This window comes from Motacilla alba, chromosome Z, assembly GCF_015832195.1.
Source record: "Motacilla alba alba isolate MOTALB_02 chromosome Z, Motacilla_alba_V1.0_pri, whole genome shotgun sequence".
Lineage (NCBI taxonomy): Eukaryota > Metazoa > Chordata > Aves > Passeriformes > Motacillidae > Motacilla > Motacilla alba.
The window spans coordinates 1,513,179-1,538,283 of NC_052046.1; the positions used below are offsets into that span (position 1 = coordinate 1,513,179).

A 25,105-nucleotide genomic window follows, 5' to 3' on the forward strand; every position below is an offset into this window, starting at 1 on the left:
AAATCAGAGGTGCCAAAGCCCAGGTCCCTACTCACAGGGAAAGGCAGGTGCCCAAGGTCACCTGGAGAAACCATGGCAGGGCCAAAAATCTACATTAACTCCTGTTTATGTGGAGGACATGTCCTCCTGTGGAGGACAGGACCCCATTCCTGTCCTCCACCTCCTCCCAGCACACGGCACACTGTGCTTTTTGTCACTTCCTCCGTGACAATAAAGTAATCGTAGCTGTCAGTGCTGAGGCAAGGGGAGCTACAAAGGGGGAAATTTAAAAAAAGGAGGTTTTAGTCTCATTTATAACAGCCTGGCAAGTTTTGAAAAATTAAAAAGTATAACGTATGGATTAATGAGCACGTCCAACACGCCTTTCACCAGCAAATATTGGAATGAGAAGGAACTTTTTTTTCCCCCCTCCCAATTTGCTATATATATATATATATATATCACAGGGAAAAGAGATCGAGGTTCTCTGAGGAAGTGAGGAAATCAGCCTCAGTGTATGTGAGGTCGCCCCAGAGGCTGCAGGGCAAGATGCTGAACTAAAAATATTACCCAAATTCCATTTTTTCAGGGTGCAGAAGGCGCCATTTTAAAAGGAATGGGACTTCTTTGCGTGTGCAGAACCAAATGCTGATGCTGTTCTGATTTGGCCCCTGCTATCACCCAAAGACTGCAGGGCTGTGCCCTGGGCTCCCCTCCTACCTTTAATTATTTGGAGGTGAAGCAAGGAGTCAATTGCCTTCCTCAGACTCCAGCTTCGCAACGAGGCTTCCTAAATTATTCTTTCTGATGCCAGCAAATAACATTCTTCCCCTCCCCTGTGTTTTTCCAACCATTTACCTGGATTTTGAGCAGATTTTGTACCTGGCTAGGTGTAGTCTGGTGAACATTCAATAAGCCTGCCCCCAAATCTAGCCACTTTCTGACTAATTTAGGTCCAGATTCTGCAAATGCCGGGCCTTTTTTGTAGCATCCCTCACCTGCTCGTGTGAATATATACACAACTTAAATTATCCCTGCCCTCCTGCCTGCCCCAAATTCAGGGATCACACACCCCGGGGGTGCCCTGCCTGCACGGGATGTTAGTTTTACGTGTGCTCTACCTGGCGTCACGTTTAGTCGGGTGCATTCGTTCTGGACATAGCTTTGGCTTTGGATTTGAACCGGGCTTGCTTTGTAGCAGCCATGATTGAAGAGTCCAAGCTCCTGCTTCCGACACGATAGCTGCCTCGGAGAGTGACCTTAAAGCAACTCATCCGCCCGCAGCTATTCTGTGAAAAAGGAGCTGCTCCTCCGTGGGAGTGCGTGCAGGACGGGGACCCCTGGGGAGTTCTGCTGCCCTGCCAAGCCTGGCGCTAGGAAGTCTGGCCGGACTTCCCAGCCCGGCCGCAGAGCGCACCAAGGCTGGACGAGAGCGCAGCCTCTTGGTGGCTCGGTTTTCCTCACCCTCTGCCGGCCCGGAATTGGAATGGGGGAATCTGTGGAGCGCCCAGGGTGCCAGGGGTTGTTACGGCTGGTGGTGGCCGTAGCGCGAATACCGGAGCGCTACATGCCCGTCATTTCTGCTTCGTGTTTGGAGTGTACCGAGCCTCCTCGGTGTATTTTGCTGTCCTTCTGGTGACAGGTGCCGTAAAAAACACAAATTATTACTATTATTACTATTATTATCATCATCATCATTATTGTCGCTGCTTTTTTGTGATGTGCCCTGCTTCTATACCCAGAGCCACATAATTTTTTTTTTTTTAATTTTTACGCTGATTTGCTTTAATATTCCAATATTTACAGTGAGCACCGGCACACCCCAGCCCCGGGAGCTCCCCACCCTGTGCCCCGCGGGGTGCGGGGGGGGACACCCCAGTGTCCCCGCACCCCCCACCCAGGAGCAGGTACGGAGGGAAGCATCGGGAAGGGGGGGGGGGCGCGGCAGCGGGGGGAGCCGGGCAGGGGACACACGGACCCACAACCTCCCCGCAACCCGAGCCGCCTCTTGCGCAAGGCGGTTGGAGATAAATATAATATATAGATATATTTATTTATTTTTTTTTTTCCCCCGGAGCGACACGGTGTCTAGACGCCCACGTGACGGGGCCGGGGCCGGGCCGGGCCGGGCCGCTGCGCACTGCGAAGCCGCCGCCGGTGCGGGGGGGCCGGGGGAGGGCGCAGGCACCGCGCCGGCTCCGCTCCCGCCGCGCCCCGCGCCGCCGCCGCCGCCGCTCCCCCCGCACGCACCCGGGGGAAGGCGGAGGTGCGGGGAGGGCGGCTGACTGCGGAGAGCGGAGGGGCGGGGGGGAATAAAGGGGGAGGAAAAAAAAAAAAAAAAAAAAAGAGAAACCCCACGAAAGGAGGAGGAGAAGTAGGAGGAGGAGGAGGAGGGGAAGGAAGGCAGGAAGGAGGAGTGAAGAGCAAAAAAAAGGCACCGCGGCAGAGGCGCCGGCAGCAGGGAGAGGGTCGGCGGCCGGCGGGCACCCCCGCACCCATGTAAGCTCCGCCGGGAGCGGCGGGCCCGGCTCGGCCCGGCGCGGCTGCTGGGGAAGGCAGGCAGGAAGGAAGGGACATAGCCCCACTTTTCTCCTTTTTTATTTTATTTTTTATTTTTTTTTTATTTCCTTTCTTTCTCTTCGTAGCAGCCGGATCAAGACTCCGTGTGGATTAAACCTTTGGAAAGAAGGAGGGGGAAAAAAAAATAAAAGCCCACCCCGAAACCCCCACATCAGGACGACTTGGGCTTTTTAAAAGGGATACAACACTCTGGATGCGCTCGTTCGCCTCTTTTGTGACAGATGCTTAAACCGACGTCCAAACCTTAGGGTTGGTGTTTTGGGGTTTTTATTTTTTTTTTTATTTCCACCTTTTTTTTTTTTTTTTTTTTTTTTTTTTTTTTTTTTTTTTATAGACGCCTTTTTGGCTGGCTCTTTTTGTTTTTTTGCCTGCTGGCTCTGCCCTGCGCCGCATCCCCGCCGCCGCGCCCGCTCCCCGGCGTGGCGGGTTGATGGGCGCCGCGGCCCCGGGGCGGCCGAGGCTCCCCCGCGGCTCGGGCCGCGCTCCGCACCCGCGCACGGCGGCGCGGCGCCGGCAGCCCCCGCCCGCCTGCCCCCGCCACGGGCGCCGCCGGCTATAGACGGAGATTTTTGCGTTTTTCTTTGCTTTTTTGGGCAAAGCCGGAGCAAGTGGCGACTCTCTCCCTTCCATTCCCCCCACCTTTATTTTACCCCCCCCTTTTTTTTTTTCTTTTTTTTTCCTCGCAGTTTTGATTTTTTTCTTTTCAATCCGGTTTTTCTGTAAATTTTCTCGCAGCGGGCGGAGGCGCGGCCGGCGCATCCCCCCGCGGGAGGCGGCGGGACCCGCGGCCCCAGCGCGGAGACTGGCGCATGCCACAGCCCGCCTCGGCTCCGCTGCCCCCCGCCGCTGCCCCCCGCCGCCGCCGCATCCCGCCTGCCGGCCCCTTCATGCTCGGCGGACGACATGCCCGTTTTGTAGCCGGGGGCCCCTCCTCTCGTCCCGCATGTTCAGGACCAAACGCTCGGTGCTCGTCCGGCGGCTCTGGCGGAGCCGCGCGCCCGGCGGCGAGGAGGAGGAGGAGGCGGCGGCGGGCGAGCCCGGCGCGGCGGCGGCGGTGGCCGAGCCCCGGGCGCACTTGGGCGGGGGGCGCGGGTGCTGCCCGGGCAAGGCGGGCCGCGGCGGGCGGGCGGCGGCGGGCGCGGAGGCGGAACTGAAGGCGCTGACCCACGCCGTGCTGAAGCGGCTGAAGGAGCGGCAGCTGGAGGGGCTGCTGCACGCCGTGGAGTCCCGCGGCGGGGCGCGGACCCCCTGCCTGCTGCTGCCCGCCAAGGCCGACTCGCGGCTGGGACAGCACTGGTACCCGCTGCCCGTGCTGCTCTGCAAGGTGTTCCGCTGGCCCGACCTCCGCCACTGCTCCGAAGTGAAGCGGCTATGTTGCTGTGAATCCTACGGCAAGGCTCACTCCGAGCTCGTCTGCTGCAACCCGCACCACCTCAGCCGGCTCTGCGAGCTAGGTACGGCGGCGGCGATGGCAAGGGGATGCGGGGATGCAGGGGCTGCGGGGGTTAGAGGTGTGCAGGGCTTGGAGGGATGAGGGAGTCCAGGAGGGGGATGGCGGGCACTCAGGGCTGCAGGGGATTCGGGGGTGCAGGGGCTGGGGGACACGCAAGGGATGGAGGGGATGCAGGGGAGGGACGGGATACAGGAGTGTGGTTAATGGAGGGGATGGGGTGCAGGGGTTGGAGGGGGTGCAGGGGATAGGGAAGATCCAGAGGCTGGAGGTGTGCAGGGGTTGGAGGGGATGCAGAGGATGCACGGAGGGGATACAGGGGTACGTGGATGCAGGCCCACTCACCTCCCGGTCTACAAAACTTTTTTTTTCCCCTTCTGGAGGAAAAAAAAAACCCCACCAAACCAACCAAAACCAACCCGCAACGAACAACAAAACCCAGAACACGCGCTAAAACTTTCCGTTGCCGTGGTTTTATGTATTTCCTTTTGTATTTAGGGGAGGGGGCGACGCCCCTACCTCCGGGACCCCCTCCCCTCCCCGGGGGCCCCGGCGCTGCCTCCCCGCCGTCCCCGCGCGGTGCCGGGGGATTAAGGGCCGGGCGGCCCCGGCGCTGCCGCGGCTCCGCCGAGCCAAGGAGGCCCCGATCAGACAGCCCGAGCGGCAGATAGCAGGGAGACTGGCGCCAGACGGCCCCTTTTGTTTATCTGACAGCTAAATATCAAGGCAATCACCGCCTCGCTGCCCTGCCTCCAACCCCCAGAGCTAAGACAAACAGTTTTGCTAAAAGAATGCCACTGTTATCATAAGTTCCTATCTTTTTTCTTTTTTTTTTTTTTTTTTTTCTTTCTCATGGCTCTGCCTTTATTTTCTCTGTACTTCTCTAATTCCAGAGTCTCCCCCTCCACCCTACTCCAGATATCCAATGGATTTTCTCAAACCAACTGGTAAGTGGACTTTTTTCAATGCAAGTGTAAGAGATAAAAAATGCCAAAACAGCCCCTTTATCGGGGAAACAGTCTCCTGCCTTTGTCATGCATTTTGCTTTTGGGTTGCTTGTGTGCTTCTTCTGTGCCTCCTGCTACCCCTGCAAGAATTAACATATAATTTATCTAAGCCACTCTGTGCACAAAGTAAGGTTTTAAAGCTCTGGCAGTAAACTTCAGAAGGGATTGCAGTGCAGTGCAGTGCAGGCCTGTGCTGCTTGAGTCAGCCAGGAAAACCATAGGCTCCAGTTGGAAATGGCAGTGCTTCTGCACCCCTGGGTGAATTTCTAAGGATTTAGTTTGGGATCCAGCACAACATCTCCCTGATGCCTGGGAATCCCAGTGAACCTTGACAGATGGACTGGTTGGTTAGAAACCTCTCTAAGTTTTATAGGAGCCTAATCCTACCTCATCAGGCTGGAAAAAAAAATGGGGAAAGAGTTTGAAAAGTTATTTATTTAACCTTTTTTAAAATTTGAATTTCTTAGCACCACCGTGCATGCCTGTTGCTTGTAATTGAATGTCAGGGTGCCAGGGGAGAAGCCCATTTGAGGCTGGCACCAGCTCTTTTGCGGTTGTCTGCATAAACTCTTGGTTGGCAGCGAGCTCGCCGGGCGTGAGATAAATGAGGCTGGCAGGAGGAGGAGAGGTGGGGAGAGTCGGAAACGCGGGGAGCTCGGGAGGAGCAGCTCCTGGCTTCCCGAGGATCCGTGGCTCTGGAGTGGGCTGGAGCTCGGTGGTCTCTGCGGTGGCATCCCGCGGTCGTGGCAGACAGGGGAGGCACGGCACTGCAGGGTGACAAGGGTGGATGCACAGATATTCCTAGAGACCAGGGTCGGATTGTTTGGTTGGGTTTTTTTGGCCAACGGAAGAGTGTCCGTGAAATTACCTCTCTGCAGGGTCTCAGGGTTAAAAGAAACCCCAGCCTTGAGGCTGCTCTGGAGCGGTGGTGGGGTCTCATCCTGCAGCTGCCTCAGAGGCTGGACTGTCGTTTTCCCCCTCTGCAAACTCTTTGGGAACGCTAATGAGTCTTTTTTTTTGCCTTTGGGAAATAAACAAAGCTGTTTAACAAACAATTGGGTTGCAAAGCATGAACTGTCTTGCCTTGGTGTGAAAAAACAGGAGATAAGGGCTCATGAATGAAAGAGGGACACAGGGAGCAGGTTCAGCGTCCAGAGATTGTGCTGGGATGCAGAAGGGTTGTTCTGTAATAGACTCAGGGAGTTTGCTGGGTCATGGAGTTTTGTGGGTTACACATAATTTTGGCTGCATCCCTGCAGTGCTCCCCCGAAAGTTCCTGTTTTTTTTTGCCTTTATGGCTCTTCTCTGCACTCATTGATGATCCTGGCATGGGATGCAAAAGGGATTGGAGCTGCAGGAGAGAAGGGTTAAACTTGGTTTTGGTTTCCTGTAAAGATGTTAGGATAAAATCTATTAGCAGGATTTAAACATCCAATCTGCCCCTGCCAGGATCTCATTTTCAGTTAGCCGAATGATATATTTATTCATTAGCAAGTGTTGACATAAGGTAGCAAAATGTGTGTAAACAGAAAAGCCACAGAACATGAATGTGCCATTTCGAAAGGAAAAGTTATTCCTATCGGCCAATAGGAAGTGATTAACGCTGCCCATCGGAAACACCCAAACGACTGGGTTACTCACCAAAAAGTCCTCCTTTTTTTTTCCTTTTTGAAAGAAAAATCCACTTGGCAGCTGAGCTCTGACTAACGGGGCTGTGACAGGCACCGGCGGAGCCTGGAAGTCTGTGGTGGCAGGTGGGTTTTGCAAGCTCAGGGTTTCTCAGCATTTCCTCTGCGGGGGGGATTGAGGGTTTCCCGTCCCAGCCTCGGTGCCATCTCCCGTGGCAGTTCCCCAGCTGCATGTTGAGAGCTGTGGGAAGGTGTGAAGATTTTTTACCTGGCTGGTGCCCGTCAGCCATCTTCTCACCTGGGGCCTTGGGTGGGAGCAGTCCCTGTGTTTAGGCTCTGAGAGTGGAGCTGGGAATGAGCATCCAGCAGGAAACTTCTGCTATTATCAGGCATGACAGTGGTGGTAAAAGTTAAGTGTTTAGTGCTATGACTTGTGAGTGCTTCATACGGAGAGACAGGCAGATAATAACCCTGGACTGGTGTGGGCTCTGGCAGAGGTCGCCAGATCAGAGAATCAAAAGAAAAGTTGTGTTGGAAGGAACCCTAAAAACCATCTGGTCCAACCCTCCTGCAATGAGCAGGAGCATCCTCAGCAGGACCAGGGCACTCAGTCCCATCCAGCCTGACCTTGAATGTTTCTGGGGTGAGGGATCTACCATCTCTCTGGGCAACCTGTGCCTCATCACTGCCATCATTAACCATTTCTCTCTTCAATCTCATCTAAATCTCTCATGTCTTTTTGTTTAAAACCCTTAACTGATGGGGATTAAATCAGTTTTTCTGGAGGTGATGGAGGCTGAGACAGGCTGCATTGCAGGCTGGAGGAAAGCAGGGATGGACGAGGGGCTGGGACTCTGTTGCAGGCAATGAAATGCCACATCAGGCTGTGTTGATAGGATAGATCTGGTATTTGTGTACTTGTAGAACAGAAAGATCTGCCCTTGATGGCTGAGTTACCTGAGGGAAGGCTGTGGGTCAGCCTGGCTTGATCATTCATAGAATCCCAGAATTATTTGGGTTGGAATGACCTTAAAACTCATCTCGCTCCAACCCTTAGTGAAAGGGACACCTTTCACTAGACCAGGTTGCTCCAAGCCACCTCCAGCCTGGTCTTGGACACCTCCAGGGATGGGGAGGACTTTTATCAATGGGAGAACTTTCCCTCTTCCTCACATGGGATGTTGGCAGGGATGGATGATGGAAGTGTGTGGGCACTCAGCATTCCTGATGTCCCTGCTGGAGCTTGCAGCTCTGCTGAAAGTGAGGCGGATAGTAGCACCCTCAAATAATTCCGGCAGATTTTTGACTAAGCTTTAAGTGGGACAAGGGTCTGCAAGTGGCTCCGTTGTGCTCTGGCGTGGCTGGACTTGGTGGTGCTGGTGTACGAGAGTGCAGGGAACTCACTGAGATGTCGCTGTGGGGCCGAATGCCCTCCCGTGGTGTCAGCTTACAGGGGAGCTGGAGGTTTGGCAGCTCCCAGGAGCTATTTGACACCTTGCAAGGTTGGGCTGGTGGCCACAAGGAATAATTGTGTGTCTCCGCAATGGTTTCATGCTGTGGGAAGGCAGCCTTGGGAGGAGACTGATGTGCACCAGGCTTGGACCAACATCTGGTCCTCGACCTCTCTGGTGCTGAAGGTAAAACCAGCCCCAGTGCCCATTCCTAAGGAGAGCCCTGGCAGCTCTGTGGGCAGTAGGATGAGGGCAACAACGAATCCAGCCACGCACAGGGTAGAGACCCCATGAGGGTTCTGCCTTTGGGCTCATCCCGCACCTGGCTCTCCTGGCTGGTCTAGAGTTGAGCTGCAGCAGCCCTGAGTTTTGGAAAGGGAATTCCAGGGGTGATTCATGGATGAGGGGAATTGTCTCTCAGGTGGTGGGACATGGGAAGGGAGCTGAGGAAGAAAAGTGGCAGCACATCGCCTCATTGCTAGGGTTATGTATTTGAAGTTTGGGTAGGAGTCTGTCCTGCCTGATGTGGTAACAGAGAACGTGGTGATGTATGATCTCTACAGCAAGACAGAGATGTCCCTTACCCGCAGGAGCTCCTCAGGGAGCTGTAGCTGCAGGCACAGGGAGCCCAGGGCAGGGCAGAGTGGTCCAGCCTGTGTTCAGAAAGCATCTGCAGCTCAAGCAGTTGAAGTGATCACTTCAGGAGATCATACAAGGGGAATGGCGGGGAAATCTCCTGTCTGGACTAGAAAGAGTTAAAAAAAGTAAAAACCCCTATTTCTTTAAAGCATAGAAAGCACGACAAGGCATTTAGAGAGCGTATCATATACAGTATTTCACAAGTAAGTCTATTTCCTGTCTCCCCTATTGTTTTCAGTTTGATTAAGTATATCCTGTTAAACTGTATATTCCTGTTAAGGCTTTTACTTTACTCTGATAAAATGAGGTTATGTAGACAGGAATTTCTTATTCACTGGTATTTCAGGGGTGGGATCTGGCAGGATTGCTTTATCAGTAGGGAGAAAATCATCTTGGCTCTCCTGGTGGTTGGCCTTGCTTTGGGACACAGATGTGGGCGAAATGAGGGCATAGGGAACCCAAATTTGGAGAAGCTCAAAGTCCCTCAGGTCCAAAAGTTTGCATGAACTTCACAGGTCTTCTCAGGCTTGTTCTTCAGCTCAGGGTTCACATGGTAGTGACCAAAAAGCTGGAGTTGTTCTGTAGGACAAGGAGATCAGTGTTGGCTTCTGACTGTTGTCGCTCGGAAGAGCAGGCTTAGGGTAGAGAGGTCCAAACCTTGATCTCCAGCACCTGCATGCATCAGGAGAAACCTCTAAAGCAGCAGCCAGTCTTACTCTGCCCTTTGGGGGTGCACAGAGGAGTGGGTCCCGCTGCCCAGGAGGTGGCAATAAGGTCTGCCAGCTGCTGGTGGTGACAAAACTTGAGCGGGGCACCACAAACTCAGCCCGTTCACTGCAGAAGGGCAGCAATGAGACGTTTCCTTTTCAGTTCCTATTTTGGTGAGTTACAGGTTTTGACTAAATTGGGTGCATAAAGCCACGATTTAAGCATTTTTGGAAGCTCACTTGCATCAGAACGGTGACAACCTTGATCTCCTTAGCCGGTGACTTGTCCAGAGAGGTGGCAGCCAGCCTGTAATTTCTGCCAGTCTATAATCAGTGCTGGCTGGTGATGAAGCGCAGCCTTGACTGAGACAACGAGTTAGGGTGGATGCTTCTTGATGAACTACCGTCTCTGCACGGACAATTAGTAATCGCTTCCTGCTAAGCCCTTTGGAATGTGTGTTCTGCTTGGGGCGATGCTGGGAGCCTGCGAAGAACCACCTATATACTGACTTTTTTTTTTTTTTTTCCCCTCCTTCCTCTGCTCCACAGATTGTCCAGACTCTGTGCCTTCCTCCACTGAAACAGGGGGAACTAATTGTCTAGCCCCTGGGGGGCTCTCAGGTAAGACATCTCTTGCTGCCCTTGATCTTGGCTGTGTCTCGTGTTGGCTGGGGGTCCTGACAAAAAGCAAAGTGATGCTGGGGGAGTTTTGGGAATGCACATCCCTGAGAAGGGCGCGCTCAGAGCGGGAGTTGGGTTTAATTTCAGTAGCAGCCATGTACCTGTTGTGCAGAGGAGGTGTTGAAACCCCAGACAAGGTTCTTCATCCCTGAATGTGTCTGTACTTCCTTTGGATTCCAGCCTTATGCTCCATTTGTTTTTGGGCTAAGGCAGGAAGAGGCAGAAGGACTGAGGCAGGGCAAGGCTAAGCAATGTTGGTTGACCATTCATTCCGGTGTGTGGATTATGGGCACAGGTGCAGTCCTTAAAGAAGGATTTGGTGTCAAATCCTTGACTCGCTGGTGGGGGCATCTCTTGTCTCTGGGATGAGAGCCCCGCTCAGGTTTTGCTCCTGCTAAGGTCACCAGCATCCCACATCTGATGCGTAAGACTTGTGGTGCCTGGGGAGGAAAGGTGGCCTGGTTTTTTATAGAGGATGTTGCAGAGAGAGTTGATGATGCTTTTGTACCCCTTCCTGATATATTCAGTGATTTCCATTGTTTTCCTATTTGCCATCTCCTTCAGCCTCCAGTTGCTGTTAGAAGATGGAGGCTTGTTAGGTACTTCCTCCACCCCACTTGGGGTTTGTGTAGAGACATAGAGCAGTTTGGGTTGGAAAGGACCTTTGAAGGTCATCTAGTGCAACTCCCAACCCCATTTCCAAGGTGTGATGTCTCTGGCACCTCATCTTCCACCCCAGACTGGCCACCTCAGTGTCTCTACCAGGATTAAAGTGTCTGAAACCATGTACCTGCAGGTACTGGCTGATGTTTGAAGGTGCTTGCCTTTGTGGGGATGTCTCCTTGATTTATGATTTATTCATCACCCTGAAACTGGAATTCAGAATTAGGTCGGCGGCGGCTGCACGCGCGCGTGCATCTGCCCCTGCCTCTCTCCAGGAATTGCGTTTGGTGTGGATGTGATGTCTTTAAGTGAGCCTTGTTTGTTTTTCTTTGGGTGTAATATATACCCTGTCTGTTATTTGAGAGGGGAGCATATTGTTTGTTCAAAGGCCCTAATGAGAATTAATCAAATGAAGGGGGAGAGGGAACAGGAAAACTTGTTGCTGTTTGGGTTTTTTTTTTCTAAAGGCAGAAAGATTTGTGTTTTTCTAATTTTTTTTTTACCATTGGAGCCTATAGCTTCAGGGAATTGAAAAAAAAAAAAAAAGTGACTGTAGAAAGAAGAAAGACAAGAAGCAAAACAACACAATAAGGATGTTGTTAGATCTTTTCTTCTTTTTTTTTTTTTTTTTTCCTTTTTCCTCCTGAAATACACCCGTTGCAGAGGGGAGGAGAGAGTTCAGTTCCACAGGATACCACATGAAATAAGCAGAGGAAGTACTCGCTTTTAAAAGGGGGCTTTCTGTAAGGTTCAGCCTATTGATAACATCTCGTCTGGCAGCTCTGCTCCCGAAGGGAAGGCAGGAGGTGGGGGCTTGGGCTGCAGGAAATAACATGGCTCGTTCCTGGTGTCTCCCAAAAGGCTGCGGGAAGGGGACCCCCTAGCTCCTTAATTCAGCTTCTTCCCCAAAAGAAAGCACATTTCCACCTGAAAGTACATTTTTAACTTTATTCCGTTGCTATAATTTCATTGGATTTGCTTCTTTTTTTTTTTTTTTTGTCTCCCTTATCAAAGGTTCCCCCCCTCCCCAAGCCTGGAAACAGAACCTTTTTACGATCATTAACCACTCTTTTTTTCCTCCCCAAATGTAATTGTAGCCATTTAGTTTAATGAGGAGCTGATAGGAGAGTTGACTCTTGAAGGGATATGGTTAGCTACCCAAGCCCTGAAACAAAGCCGAATGCCTCCACATGAAAGAGCATTTGTTTTGAATTTGCTCTGATTTACTGGCATCTCCCTTCCGCGCGCAGAAGTGCAGTGCTGAAAATTCCCAACTGGAGAGACCCAGTCAAGAAAGGAAAATAAACGCACTTTGGAGCAATCCTCCAAAGCTCACTTTCTCCTCCTTTTTTTTTCCTACCCCCTCCTGCATATTTTAGTTTGCAGAAGAGTGTGTCTGAAGAGGGCTTTAATGAGTTATTGGCAGGGTACTTGGCCAGCGCTTTGGCTTGGTCTTATCTGTGTTTGGGCACATAGGGATGGGTGATGCTGGGTGGAGAATCCAGTGTCCCTCCTCCCCTCCAGACCTGTAGAGTGCTGGATTTGCAGCTCCCTGGTGAAAGGATGGATGAAGAAAAGGAAAAAAAAAAGTAATTATTTTGCTAACTTGGAAACTGGAGTGGGTGTGTGAGGAAAAAGTCATCACAGGTGGTTGTTGGTGGTGGTGGGATCCTGCAGCAGTGCAGCCTTTGGTCATTAGTGACGTGTGGTGGATGCTGGTGTAGCAGCAGAGGATCAGTAGACCTGCTCTGATGCCTTAAAGAGCAGGTTTTGGCAAGGAAGATCACTCTCAGCACTGAGAATTTGGGAATGAGGCCAGCCTGGGGTTCACGGCCACGCCAGCAGGGGAATGCATGGAGAGAGGGTGGTGGCAAGGGGAGCACTGAAGGGGGCTCAAGGCGAGCATCCTTGCAGCTCGGAGGAGCCTCAGAGCAGCCACTGCTGGGGTCTGTCTCTTACTGGGGCTGCAGGCCGTTGTGCTGATGGATACCAGAGGCTCTGGAGGACATGTGGTAGGGGGAGCAGCTGGGGCATGTACGGGGAGTGTTTCCCCCTTGTGATAACTACTCTGAGCTGCTCTTTCCCTCCCTTCCTCCCTCCCTCCCTCCCTCTTCTTTCTGTTCTCCTTCGTGACCCAGGAATGCAATCCTGGGTAGTCCTTCACATCATGCTGGTGCCCCCTTCCCATCCCACCTCTGCTCTCTCTTCCCCAGCCATCCCATTCTCTGGCTGATGCACCCCTCGCTTCCCCCGAGGCACTGGCTCTTGCTTCTGTATTCTTGGCTTTATTTATTTTCTTATATCATCTTTATTTTTATCGGCGGTCAGCCTGTGGGTAGGTCAGGACTCCTCGCTCACGGTTGCTCCCACTGACACGGCTGTGCTCAGGTATTACCAGCCAGATCCTTTCTGTCCTCCGTGTGGTTAAAGAGCAAAAATATCCCATTGGGGATAAAAATAATTCCCGTAAATAGGAGACAGAGGGTGGTTTTCCTGTGTTTTGAGCTGACTTGTTCTCAGCAGATGTGTTTGGTTGTGACTTCTTTCAAACCAGCAAAGCCATGTCTGGAGGGCCTGAAGGTGGCTGGCCCATGGTTTGGTGGTGTCAGATTGGTGGGAGCCCAATTCCTGTATGACCTATGGAGAAGCCCTGATCCAAGGGTAGAAGTGAGCTGGTGGTGGATCTGCTGGCAAAGCAAAGCTCTCAAGAAGTCCAGACCTTGTCCTCAGAGAGGGAGAGCAACTTGAGCTGGCTTGTGTCCTCGCCACATCCACTGCTCCTTTATAGAGGTTGCTCCTAAAATACCAAACCTGAGAGGTTATCCAGATTTTGGCCAAATTCTGCTGATTTGCCCAAACTCTGGAAGCACCTCAGGCTCTCCAAGAGCCAGCGGATGTTGAGTGAGGGTGCTTGGTGGGTGCTGGATCAAGGTTCTACAAGCCTTAAGGCTGGGAAACCAACAAGGCTCTTCTGTAGCAGGCACAGGCTCAGTTTCTCCCTCCCAAGTCCACACCAAAAACGCAGGGAAAAGACTTCCCCAGGCTGGAAGAGCATTGGCATCATTCCCTACTCTGGCTCTCTGTGCTGTGGGACCTTGTCTGGTTTAAGGGACCTCTTGGCTGACTGACATTTCATTCCAAAATTGCGGACAGGCCGGGAATGTTTCACTATGCCTCTGATCCCTGCTGGTATCTGCTTGACGGGGAAGAAGCACCTTGTCCAAATCCGGAGATATTTGCCCCCCAAAGCGGCTTCCCGTCGCTCTCCCCTTGCCCATGTAAACAGGATCCTGTGCAGTTTCTCCGCCAGAGCCCTGCCTGTGTTTTCCCGTTCCCCCTACTTCCACCTCCCTCCCCTACGGAGTTTATAACCTCCTGTGAAATGCCTTTATTTACAAATTGGCATCCTATTATAATCTGAAATTGAGACATCTTCCTGTGGAACTAGGATTGTATATTTGTCCCAGGGATAAACAATTGCTTGGGAATTTTTTTTTTTTCTTTAAGTCACTTATTTTTGGTTTATTTTTGAGCTTACGTCTTCTCAATATTTTTTAATTTGCTTTGAGCGTCGCAGGGCGTTGCACCCTTTCCTTCCCAGCCTCACTGGGAGACATGACCCCCTGCTCCTTGCTTACCTAAAAACCACAGTCCTGTCCTGGAAAGGACAAGGTTATCAGGGGTTAATGCCAGGATGACAGCACTGGAGCCTCTGGAGCAGAGCAGGCTGCCTGCCAGACTAGGAGCCTCCCGGCTCGCCTCGCACATCATCTGACCGTGGCCGACTGGGAGGAGGGAGCTGGTGCTTGGCACTGACCCCAGGCTCTTGGCTTGGCCACCCGCTCCGGTTCCTTCAAGCCCCGCGAGGGCTTTTTTTTTTTTAATTTTTTTTAAGGGGCTTCTCACCCTGTGGGGACCCCCCTGGGACAGAGCTGCGATCCTCCTCCCAGCTCCGGGCATTTCGCCGATTAAAATCCTTCCAAAGCAAATAGAATCCATTTAATAATTACTTTAAAGTGCTCTAGAGCCTCTTGAGCCTTTCCTAGATACTCCTGTACAATGTGTTTTAAAAAAGAAATGATAGCAGAGGTGCTGCCCCCATTAGATAGTTTCAATCCATACCTGTACAGCTTCATTAAACCCATTTTTCCAGACGCCAGTAGATTTTCCCAGTCAAACGGTGCCTTTGGAACAGCTGATGATAAAATGTAGAAAACCCCAGAATCAGCAAGTCCATCATAGTGGGGATGATGGTGGGAACAGTGATGGGGGACCATGATGGGGTCACTGGTGTTTCAGTCCCACAACATGGCACTTTCTAGGGAAGAATGAGGCTAGCGAGGTGAATTTTGGGAGTTGAGTGTCAGTTCAAACCGCGCTCCGCTCGCAGTAGCCGTCCCGGTGAGCAACCTGATCACTGGGGACATTTAAAACTCGATGGGACAAAAACACTCGTAGAGGAGCAGCCCCGGGCTGGCAGGGATGTGGCTGCATCGTTTCCATCCCCACTGTCTGCCAGCGGGTATCGCTTACACTAAAGGAACCAGTAATATTAGCCACGCGCATTTCCCTGCCATGGGCATGGGGGGATGCCTCTTTCCAGCCACCGTGGCCAACACCCTAAACCTCCCTGCTGGCTTACAACGGGGTGCAGCACATTTTAGGGTGCCCAGGAGCAAACTGTGTGTAGGCACCCTGTCCCCAGCCCTCGCTGTGCTCCAGCAGGGTGACGGGCTGGGTGGCGAGTGGGTGCCAACCCCTCTGCTGTCCCCCGCCGGCGTGAATGACCCACGCCGCAGCCTGGCCGCCTGCCTACTGTCACAAAGGAGCTTCCTTCCCAGTTTATTTTCGGCGCTGGGATATTATTAACTGCTGAGGCACAGCCTCTGTTCTAACCACCCTCGCTTTTTGCCTAAATCGCTTTGTTTTCGCCCGCCGTCGGCGTGGCCGCGGTGCCGCCGGGGTACCGGCTGCGTCACGGCTGCTGTTGAGGAACAGAGGGCATGGAGGAGCCTGATCCTGCACGGGGCTGAGGGCGGGCAAGGGAAGGAGCTCGGCGGCTCACAGGATTTCCGCCTGCTGTCTTTGGATTAGCCCCTGGGTTTTTCTTTTTTTTTTTTTTTCCTTCCTCTATTCTTCAGCTTCTTTTAATAAATGCAGTATCTTGGGTGTTGCTGTCTGCCTCTTTCTCTACAAGTTACTTTATTTCTCTTTTTTTGCCTTTTCCCTTCCATTTTCTTTTCCCATTTTCCCTCTCTTCTGTTTTCCTTCTTTTTCTCCTTCTCCTTCTTTTTCTCCTTCTCCTTCTTTTTCTCCTTCTCCTTCTTTTTCTCCTTCTCCTTCTTTTTCTCCTTCTCCTTCTTTTTCTCCTTCTCCTTCTTTTTCTCCTTCTCCTTCTTTTTCTCCTTCTCCTTCTTCTTCTTCTCTTTCTTTTCCTCCTTCTTCTCCTTTTTTCTCCTTCTCCTCCTCCTTAATTTTCTTTCTTCTTCTCCTTTTTCTGTTTTCCTCCTTTACTTTTTCTTTTTTTTTTTCTTCTTCTACTTGTTTTCTTTCTTCTTCCTGTTTTCCGTCTCCCTGTTTCCCTTCTTCTTTTATTTTCCTTCTTAATGCAAGGAAAGAGCTTTTCTGGGCAAGCATTGCAGGGATTTTCCATCCCCATCCAGGGGAGGGTGGGGGCTTGGATCCCCTGTGCACAGACCTGCTGCCACCCTTCAGGGGGTCTTTGCCCATGGGCTCAAGTCATTAGTTCCAAAAAGCATTTTCCGGGGTATTTTGTGCTGCTGGGAATGTGATGTGGTGCTTGCTAGCCGACAGCAAACTCTAATTTCTTTTTTCTTTTCTTTTTTTTTTTTTTTCCCCTGGTGTTTTTTTTCCTCCCTTCTTTTGGGTTGCCATTTAAATGCATGATGATAACTTTCACCCTGTTAATTAACAGGAAACATTGGGACAAGACAGGAAATTACATCAGTCTTTTATGAGGAAAGAGCCAAGAAAAAAAAAATGCAAGAAAACATAGTTATTAGTGAAAGGAAAGAAAGTGCCAGGGGAGGGAAAAGAAAGAAAAAGAAAAAAAAAAAAAAAAAAGAGGAAAAACACCATCTCATAGGCCCTGCTTTTCCAAGGGAGGCTGCTCCAGTACTTGATTTTATTTTTATTATGTTGAAAAATATTTGACTAGCAGGGTCACCTTTGCTTGAGCGCGACGGTCCAGCTTCCCGAGGATTTTTTTAAATTTTATTTTCATGCTTTTTCTCAGCTTCCTTCCCCAAACTGTGAGGCCTAGGAAGCTGTTGGCCGGGAGACTAATTTTGGTTTGGCTGCTCAGCCCTTCAAATTGGTCCCCACCCAGTGTCATTATCTTGGTTTTAACTTGCAAGGGATAAAAAAAAAAAAAAAAACACACAACAAAACAAAAAAAAACCCAAAAAAAAACCACCCTGTAAGAGCTGGCTCAGCCCTTCTCTACCCTTTTAACCTCACTGCACAAAAAAACCTTCTGGCTTCAGCCTCCCTGGTCGGGTTGTGCTGGCAGTGCTGAAGCACCATGGGCTGGTTGCAGGAGCTCCTGGTGATGCTCCTGGTGATGCTCTCCGTGTGTGGGGACCTGTGCCTGGCTCCGTGCTCCTTCCTCACCCTCCCTCAGCCATCAAGGGGGATTCCTTAAATTGGGGTGCTGGGGTTTGGAGTGAAGTCCTGGCTCCTCTGTGACTTTTCTCTGAGCATGTGGAAAGACAAATTTTGCCATTAAATGAATAATTCAGTACTGCTCAGGCTCTTAAACCTAGTTGTAAATATGTATCTTACAGATGTATGTAATAAGTGAGACTGTAGATGGTTAAATACTGAGCAAAATCTATTCAATCTCTATGTGTAGGGTGAATATGTATGGAGATCACTTATTATATATTATATATATAATTATGTAAAACATAGTCAACATATAGTGTGTATATTCTACAGATATATAGGTTGAATATATCCAATATGTTCATTGTATTCTGAATATGTTCCATATTTGCATAGAATTCTGTGTAATACTTACACAGGTTAAAGAGATTTTGTTCATAGAAACCAGAACTTCATCAATAAGAGGTGACTTTGTGGCTGTTAGGGAGGTGGTGGAAATTCAGGTGGTGTCACTTTTGCGCGTGGCGAGGTTGGCTGTGGATCCAGTGATTTTTGGTGATGGATGACTGCGGGTCGAATTTATGGGTGACCAAAATTACCAGGGGACACTGCTGAGGAGGAGCCCCCTACATGGTAATGCAGGATGATACCAGAGGAGTTGAGCGTCTGCTTGCACGTTGGTGTGCAAGGCGAGGTTTTGAGTAGAAAAGCAGGGAAAATGGCAAAATAGTCAAGAAACTAAGCCATGGGATGAGGCTGTCAGTGACCTCGTGGCTGGGCTCCGGCAGCACCTTCCCAGGCAGAGCGGATGGAGTCAATAACTCCATAAAATCATTCTTTGAGCAGGAATCAAGTAACAGGAGTTTTATTTGGAAAAGGAGCTGGGAGCCTGAACTTACATCACTGCATTTGAACTGATGAATTCATTTTCTTTGGAAGCCAGTCTGAGGCTTTTTAGTTCATGATAAGGAACAAACCCATAAATCATAAGCAGAGGCCTGTAGTTTTACTGTTCTTTGTCACAGCCAAGCATGGAAAATGTATCCTGGGTGTCAAGAGCATGAAGCCTTGGCTCACCTGAGAGTTGCACTGCAGTTATTTTCTGGATAAGCTGGTGTGGTGCTGGACTTGCCAAGCCCCAGATTCCCTGGGTTTTATCCCGTGTGTGAGGATGCTCCTGGGTTTTAGTGATGCCCAGATCTCTTGGGTTTCAGCCCCATGGGAGGATACTGCTGCATCAGTGATGCCCGGTTCCCATGGGCTTTTTCCCTGTGGGGAAAAAAGTCACCTGAGTGCTGGTGACACCCCAAATCCCCCGAGTTTCGTGCCCATGGGAGGATGCTGCTGGGTGCTGGTGACACCCCAAATCCCCCGAGTTTTTTGCCCATGGGAGGATGCTGCTGGGTGCTGGTGACACCCCAAATCCCCCGAGTTTCGTGCCCATGGGAGGATGCTGCTGGGTGCTGGTGACACCCCAAATCCCCCGAGTTTTTTGCCCATGGGAGGATGCTGCTGAGTGCTGTTGGTGATGCTGCCCTGGTCACGGTGGGTCCCCTCTTGGGACGTGGCTCTGCTGTTGCCACCAGAAGTGGGGTGAGATGAGCCACGAGGATTTTTGGGGCTTTTTTTTTAACCTGTGTGCTGCCGACCTGCCCCGTTTTATAGCCCGGGGCAAACCTCTGCTGGCCTCTGTCTGCGAGAAGGGGGTGCCAGCTCCGCCGGAGCGCCGCGAGGGTTAATTACTTAATGAATATAATATTCTCTATAATTGCTGTGTGTTATTAATCCAGAGCAAAGTGAGAGGCGAGGGGAGGGGTGTGTGTGCATGGCCAGGCTTGTGAACTCCTTCCCAACGCCACCCGTCCTGTCTGTCCATCCCTTGATGGCCCCCTGCCCGGGCCGGGGCCGGTGCTGTCCGTGTGTCCGTCTGTCCATCCCTGGGCGGGGACCCTGGGATGTATATATTCCATGTATGGCGTGCTCTGCCGCCTGCTCTTAGGAATAGGCGTGATTAGATTATGAAGGCAGACAGAAGTAATGATTAACTTTTTCAGTCTGCCTGCTGTCTCCAGTCTGGCGCTGGGTGTTTTTTTTTCCCCCTAAGTAGGCCCTGGCCCCGCGTCGACAGGGTATTAGGTTGTAAAGAAAGCCAGGAGGAATGAAGGCAAGGGAGGGAGGAGAAAGGGGAGGGAGGGAGCCTTTTCCATCGGATCCGGGACTGGAATTTATTGGCAGGAATGCAGTAAATGCTCCAAATGCCAGCCCAGCCAAACAGTTTTCATAATTGTTATGGAGCGGGGCACGACGAACGTGAAAAGGACTTTTGTTCCTACTCTGCTTTTTCCATGGGTTTACATCCCTGTGAGGGAGATGCTGCTCTGGGAAAAGTTGCTGGGAGAAACGGGCTTTTTTATTTTTTTGGTGTGGGGAGAAACATATATTTACGTCTGCTTTCAGTCTTTAGGGGAGAATTCTGGGTCAGTGTGCTGCAGGGAGAGGGTTGGTTTTTTTTTTTCAGTATTGGAATAAGAACAGCAGTGATGCTGTGCTGTGTATGTGTGTGTGTGTGTAATGCAGCTGGGGGGGGAAATCCTAACACACATCTGTGTATTAGGTATCCATTTGGAAATCCTAGACTGCTCTACTTCAGTTTTTATTAAGGCCTTAACAAGGTTTTTAATGTGTAACCCACATGGCTACATGCTGTCGGTGGAGAGCTGTGGCTTTCCTGGGGGCTGCATCCCTGCCCTCCCCGGGGCATCCCTGGGCGCTGGATGACCTTTCCTGCCTTGCAACAGTGAGGCTTTATTTTTCATTGCAAAGGCTTTTTAAGGTCATCCTCTAAACCCCAGCTGGGTGGCTGCATTGAGGGGGGCTGTTACCCCATGGCTGGCACGGCCCTGTGGCCTCTGGTGGCTTCAGCATCTGTGGTGTGATTTATCCCAGAAGGGTGATGGGCGGGATGCTGCCACAGGAGCCTCCAGCACAGCCAGAGCCAGGAGAGAGGTTCTTGGCAAGCTCATCCTCAGGTCTGATTTGCATCGCAGTAAGTCAGGAGCCCTTTGTGTGCTGGTTTCTCTTTCTCAGAAGGTTTCTGGTTGAGATCTGGGTTGGGTTTGGGTGGGGAAGGGGTGTGTCCTGGTAGCTGGGGCTGAAGCATGGAGGTGGCTGCTCCTCTCTGGGAGCTGGGGCTGGTACCACCCCTGAGTCACCTGGAGCTCCCAGGGCAGCATCTCATGAGCTGTGTTTTCCAGACGAGTCTCTTGGCTGATTTGTTACAAAAGCGAGATTATTTTGGGTTGCCTCAAGGGTTGGAGAGTGCACAGGGCAGTGGAGCACCTGCACCACTGAGCCAGCAAGCCCCCACCAGCACAGAACAGCAACACATGCAGCAGAAACAGAATTTCTGGGGGGTTTCCACATGGGTCTGCAAGCCCCTGTGACTCTTTGGATGGCCTGGGAGTCTTAAAAACCTGTGGATTTTGTTGGCAGGGCCGCTCTGGAAGGGTCTCAGCTCTGGCAGCATCCCTTTGTCCCACCCAACTGTCGAGTTGGAGCTTGGGGAAGGGATTCCCGTCCTACTGCTTTTTTGAAACAAGGGAAAAGTTTTCCCACACCTTTGAGGGGTGCAGAAGGAGAGGCAGATAAAGAAGGTTCTTTAAATTAAAACTTCAAAAATAATTAGGCTGACTGTATACTAAACAACAGCAAAGAGGCCCATTTACTGTAAATATTATGAATGGATTTGGCTGGCTTCTTCATCCCCACCCTTCCTCTAAGGCTTTTCTCTGAGCTGAGTCGAAATTCGGCCTTCAGACAGCACGGTACTCTATAATTTGCATGGCTGATGAGGCCTGAAGCCTGGTACGGAGGAAACTGGAGTCAGCTGGCTCCTCTAACCACTGGAGACAGGCAGACAGGCATTTTTGGTGTGTGCCTGCATATTTCCCCCCCCCCCGCCCCACCACCTTGTAGCTCCAGCCTTGCTTGGCTTTTAAGGAGAATGGTCACAAGAAAAGGGTTCTTCTCTTCTAGAGTCGTTTTTAGCCGTGGTAATTGATTAATCACCCTAATTAGACAGTAGCAGTGACTAATAGGATGTTTATGAATCAAATTTCTGGTTTGGTGGACTCCATGAACTCGGCAGTTTCACTCAGGTTCTTTCTCTGCCATCCTGTAAATGCAGGGGACGTGCATCACCCCATATTTTTTAATATATTTTTTAATATATTTTTTAATATTTTTGGACATTACTCCTGGTCCAGCCTTGCCATCTGCCATAGTGGTGTTTGTTCTCGAGCCTCTAGGACTGCAACAACATGCTTGCAGGGTTTCTCTCTTTCTTTCTTTCCTTCCTTATTTCTTTATTTTCTTCTTTCCTTCTTTCCTTCTTCCCTTCCTTCTTCCCTTCTTTCTTTCCTTCTTTCCTTCCTTCTTTCTTTTCTTCTTTCCTTCTTTCTTTCCTTCTTTCTTTCCTTCTTTCTCACTTTTATGCTCTTGCTGAATTAACCCTTGAAAAGGTCAGGGCTGGGTTCCAGGCTGGGGGAAGGATGACTCAGGGCACCACCAAGCTGGGGTGGGAACCTGAGGGGATGTCCTCAGGGGTGAATCATCTCTGCCCACCATCTCACCTGACCTCATTTTTGTGCTGATTTCACAAGGGGGGTTCCCAGCTGGGGGGAAGGTGGTGGCAGGATTTGGTTGGGTCACCTGCGGACTGAGCAAAGCCCTCCCAAACTTTCAGGTCACAGTTAATACAAACCTGAACCAAAGCCCGAGAAAAATGGGGAAATGTGAGACTCCTTCCCCTGATGGCATCTGCCATATTTTATCCTGCTTGACCTCATCAGACTCAATCTTAGTAAACATCAGCAAATTGAAATCTTGCGGTGAAACTTAACATTTATTTTCGTGCAAGGTTGACTGATTTTGCAAGGAACAAGGAGCCATTTGAGTGATTGATTGGACAACTGGCTAATAAATTAAAAAAAAGTAATCTTAAGGCTCTTTAGCCTGCATGACTACCATATATGCTGAGCAATAAGAGCCGTCTAATTAGACACAGACACAAATTTATGGTCTAGCCTGTCAATCCATGGATTAAGGCCTGCATAAGTACCTACTGACACGATGGGCTGTAATGGCTCCTGAAGAGATGTTATGGTCTATCATGTCAATAATCCGCAGATTAAAGGCTCCCTAAGTAGGTGTTGATGTGATGGACTGTCTCAGCTCTTGGGGCTCTTCTGCTGGGGAGGTGGAGGGACCCCACGGGCCCCCCAGGGCGGTGCCATCCCTGCAGAAGGCCAGGGTTTATTTCTTCTGCAAGCAACGGGAGCTTAGCACAGGACCATGCTTGAAATTAGGCTTGGAGGAACTGTCCCAGCCATCAAAAGCTGGAGATCCTGGCGGGGGTGAAGCTGTCTAGCCCTTGTGTGCTGGGAGGTGGGAGAGGTTTGAGGCAAACACTGCTATGAGTGGAGTCTCCAAGCTGCCCACAAACTTTGTTGAAGGCACAACGCCCCTTTTCTGCAGCAGGATATATCCTTTAATGTGGATTTATCCTTTAATTTGGACTTTTTTTTTCCCTTTGCTTTTGCTGAATGTACCTGGAAATCTGGCTTTTAGATATTTTTCTTTGTTTTATTCATGTGTTTGTTTATCTATTTGGTGGTTTAGTTTTTTGTTTTGTTGTTGTTGTTTTGTTGTTTTGTTCTGTTCTTCCAGCCTGTAAGTCACTTGAGAGACTAGAAAGGAAGTGGGATTACCCTTTTGGGTGCCCATTTTTCTTTGTTTTCATGAGCACACATGCTCTGTGTTCTCCTCACCTTGATGCAATGCCTTTCACGTCACAACTAAGGGGTCGGGCGGTTGTTTTTCCAGAGATCCCACAAAATCAGCACTTGCCAGTAACAGGAGGGGCGAAACTGCAACTGGAGAAGTCCTGAGGACCCTCCAGAAGAGCATTTTAAACCTCTTGGAAACCTCTGGGTTTTGTGTCTCCATCTCTTGCATGTCCAAGAGTAGGAGAAGATAAGGGTCATGGCACTGTCCCGGACACACAAATGCCACTTAAGGTCAGCCAGGGGAGATTATCAGGCGCGAGACGTGCTGAGCTCAGTCTCAGCCCTGGCCCCAGCCAGACACGTTGTGCTGACACCAGTCCAGACAATTTTTTTTTTAAGCACAAATGCCCTCCGTGTGTGCTGGTGGATAGAGGAGGGAGGACTGTGCGTCTTCATCTGCTCCTGGGCAGTGCCCATTGCACTTATTTCCCAGCTGAAAGCTGTCTCCTGGAAAGCCAGGCAGGGTCATCTCCAGATCTTTGAGCCTCCCGACAGCACAGGGACGTGGAGCTGCTGGAGCCAGCGCAGAGGAGGCCACGGAGATGCTGCCAGGGCTGAGCCCCTCTGCTCTGCAGCCAGCCTGGCACAGCTGGGGCTGTTCAGCTGCACCAGAGAAGGCTCCAGGGACACCTGCGAGCCCCTGCCAGGGCCTGCAGGGGCTCCAGGAGAGCTGCCCAGGCACTGGGGACAAGGCATGCAGGGCCAGCAGCCAGGCAATGGCTTCCCAGGGCCAGAGGGCAGGCCCAGATGGGATATTGGGCAGGAATTGCTGGCTGGGAGGGTGGGCAGGCCCTGGCCCAGGGTGCCCAGAGCAGCTGTGGCTGCCCCTGCATCCCTGGCAGTGTCCCAGGCCAGGCTGGATGGGGCTTGGAGCACCCTGGGATAGTGGAAGGTGTCCCTGCCCATGGCAGGGGGTGAAACAAGAGGGTCTTTAAGGTCCCTTCCAACCAAAACTCTTTTAGAAAGTGAGGGGGCTTTTGATAGCAGTTCAGGGTAAATGCTACCATGGTGAATATTGTGCCAGGGTTGATGTTTGATGGGAAATCCAGACCCAAGAATGAGGGAGAGGAGAGGGTTAGATGGTGAGAACTTTAGGAAGAGCATGAGAAGATGCTCAGGACCAAAACTGCTTTTTGGAAAAGTAAATGTATATGTACATATATTACAAAAAGTGTACATATATAGTTCTGAATACTTCTACATTTGGATAGCTTAATTTGCCTCTAATTCTGATGTCATTGATGGAAGATCCAATTACAGGCATTTAAAATCCTCATCAGTAAGGCCATTTTATTCCTATTTTCATATCTGAGTTGTTGTCTCAGATACTGGTGATAATTTTGACAGCCCTTGATGTGGTCAGCTGGGAGCAATCCAGGTGGGTCAGATAGCTCAGTGTGTGCTAAACTTGCTCTTTTCTTTCAAGGTTGCTTGACGACAGGAAAACCTTTAGCTAAAAAAGCCAGAACAAAACTCAAAGATCCCCAGCCTAGCTCCCCTTTACATTCATGAACCTGGCACTGGGACAAGGCTGAGATCTGAAGGACAACACAGATCTAAAACAACCCCAGGACAGGAGCTGTGCTGTTTCAGTTTATTATTATTTTTTTTTAATATATTCAATTTTTCTAAAATGCTTTGGTTCTCTGTGAATTAAAAATAGAGAACTTTTTCCTCCCAAACTCCTAATAAAACTGCTGGATCTTGGAAAGAAAAAGTATGGACGACATGCTTTCATCAAATTAAAACTCTCCATGTGATGGAGAGAAAAGCCACACCAGAAATTTCCTGCCACTTCCAAGCAAGGGGAGATGTGACTCCTTCTGCCACAGCTTGGAAGAACCAAG

The 25,105-nt window shown here is 50.6% G+C and overlaps 1 protein-coding gene across 1 annotated transcript in view; it reads left to right on the plus strand.

The window, feature by feature from the left end:
• The first annotated feature begins 2,321 nt into the window (after positions 1 to 2,321).
• Positions 2,322 to 25,105, plus strand: part of SMAD7 (SMAD family member 7) — a 28,391-nt gene continuing 5,607 nt past the window's right edge. The window contains exons 1-4 of the mRNA XM_038125003.1: positions 2,322 to 2,478; positions 2,625 to 4,013; positions 4,903 to 4,956; positions 9,991 to 10,062. Coding sequence (XP_037980931.1) covers positions 3,503 to 4,013; positions 4,903 to 4,956; positions 9,991 to 10,062 — 637 coding nt within the window. The 5' untranslated portion in view covers positions 2,322 to 2,478; positions 2,625 to 3,502. The remainder of the gene's footprint in view (positions 2,479 to 2,624; positions 4,014 to 4,902; positions 4,957 to 9,990; positions 10,063 to 25,105) is intronic.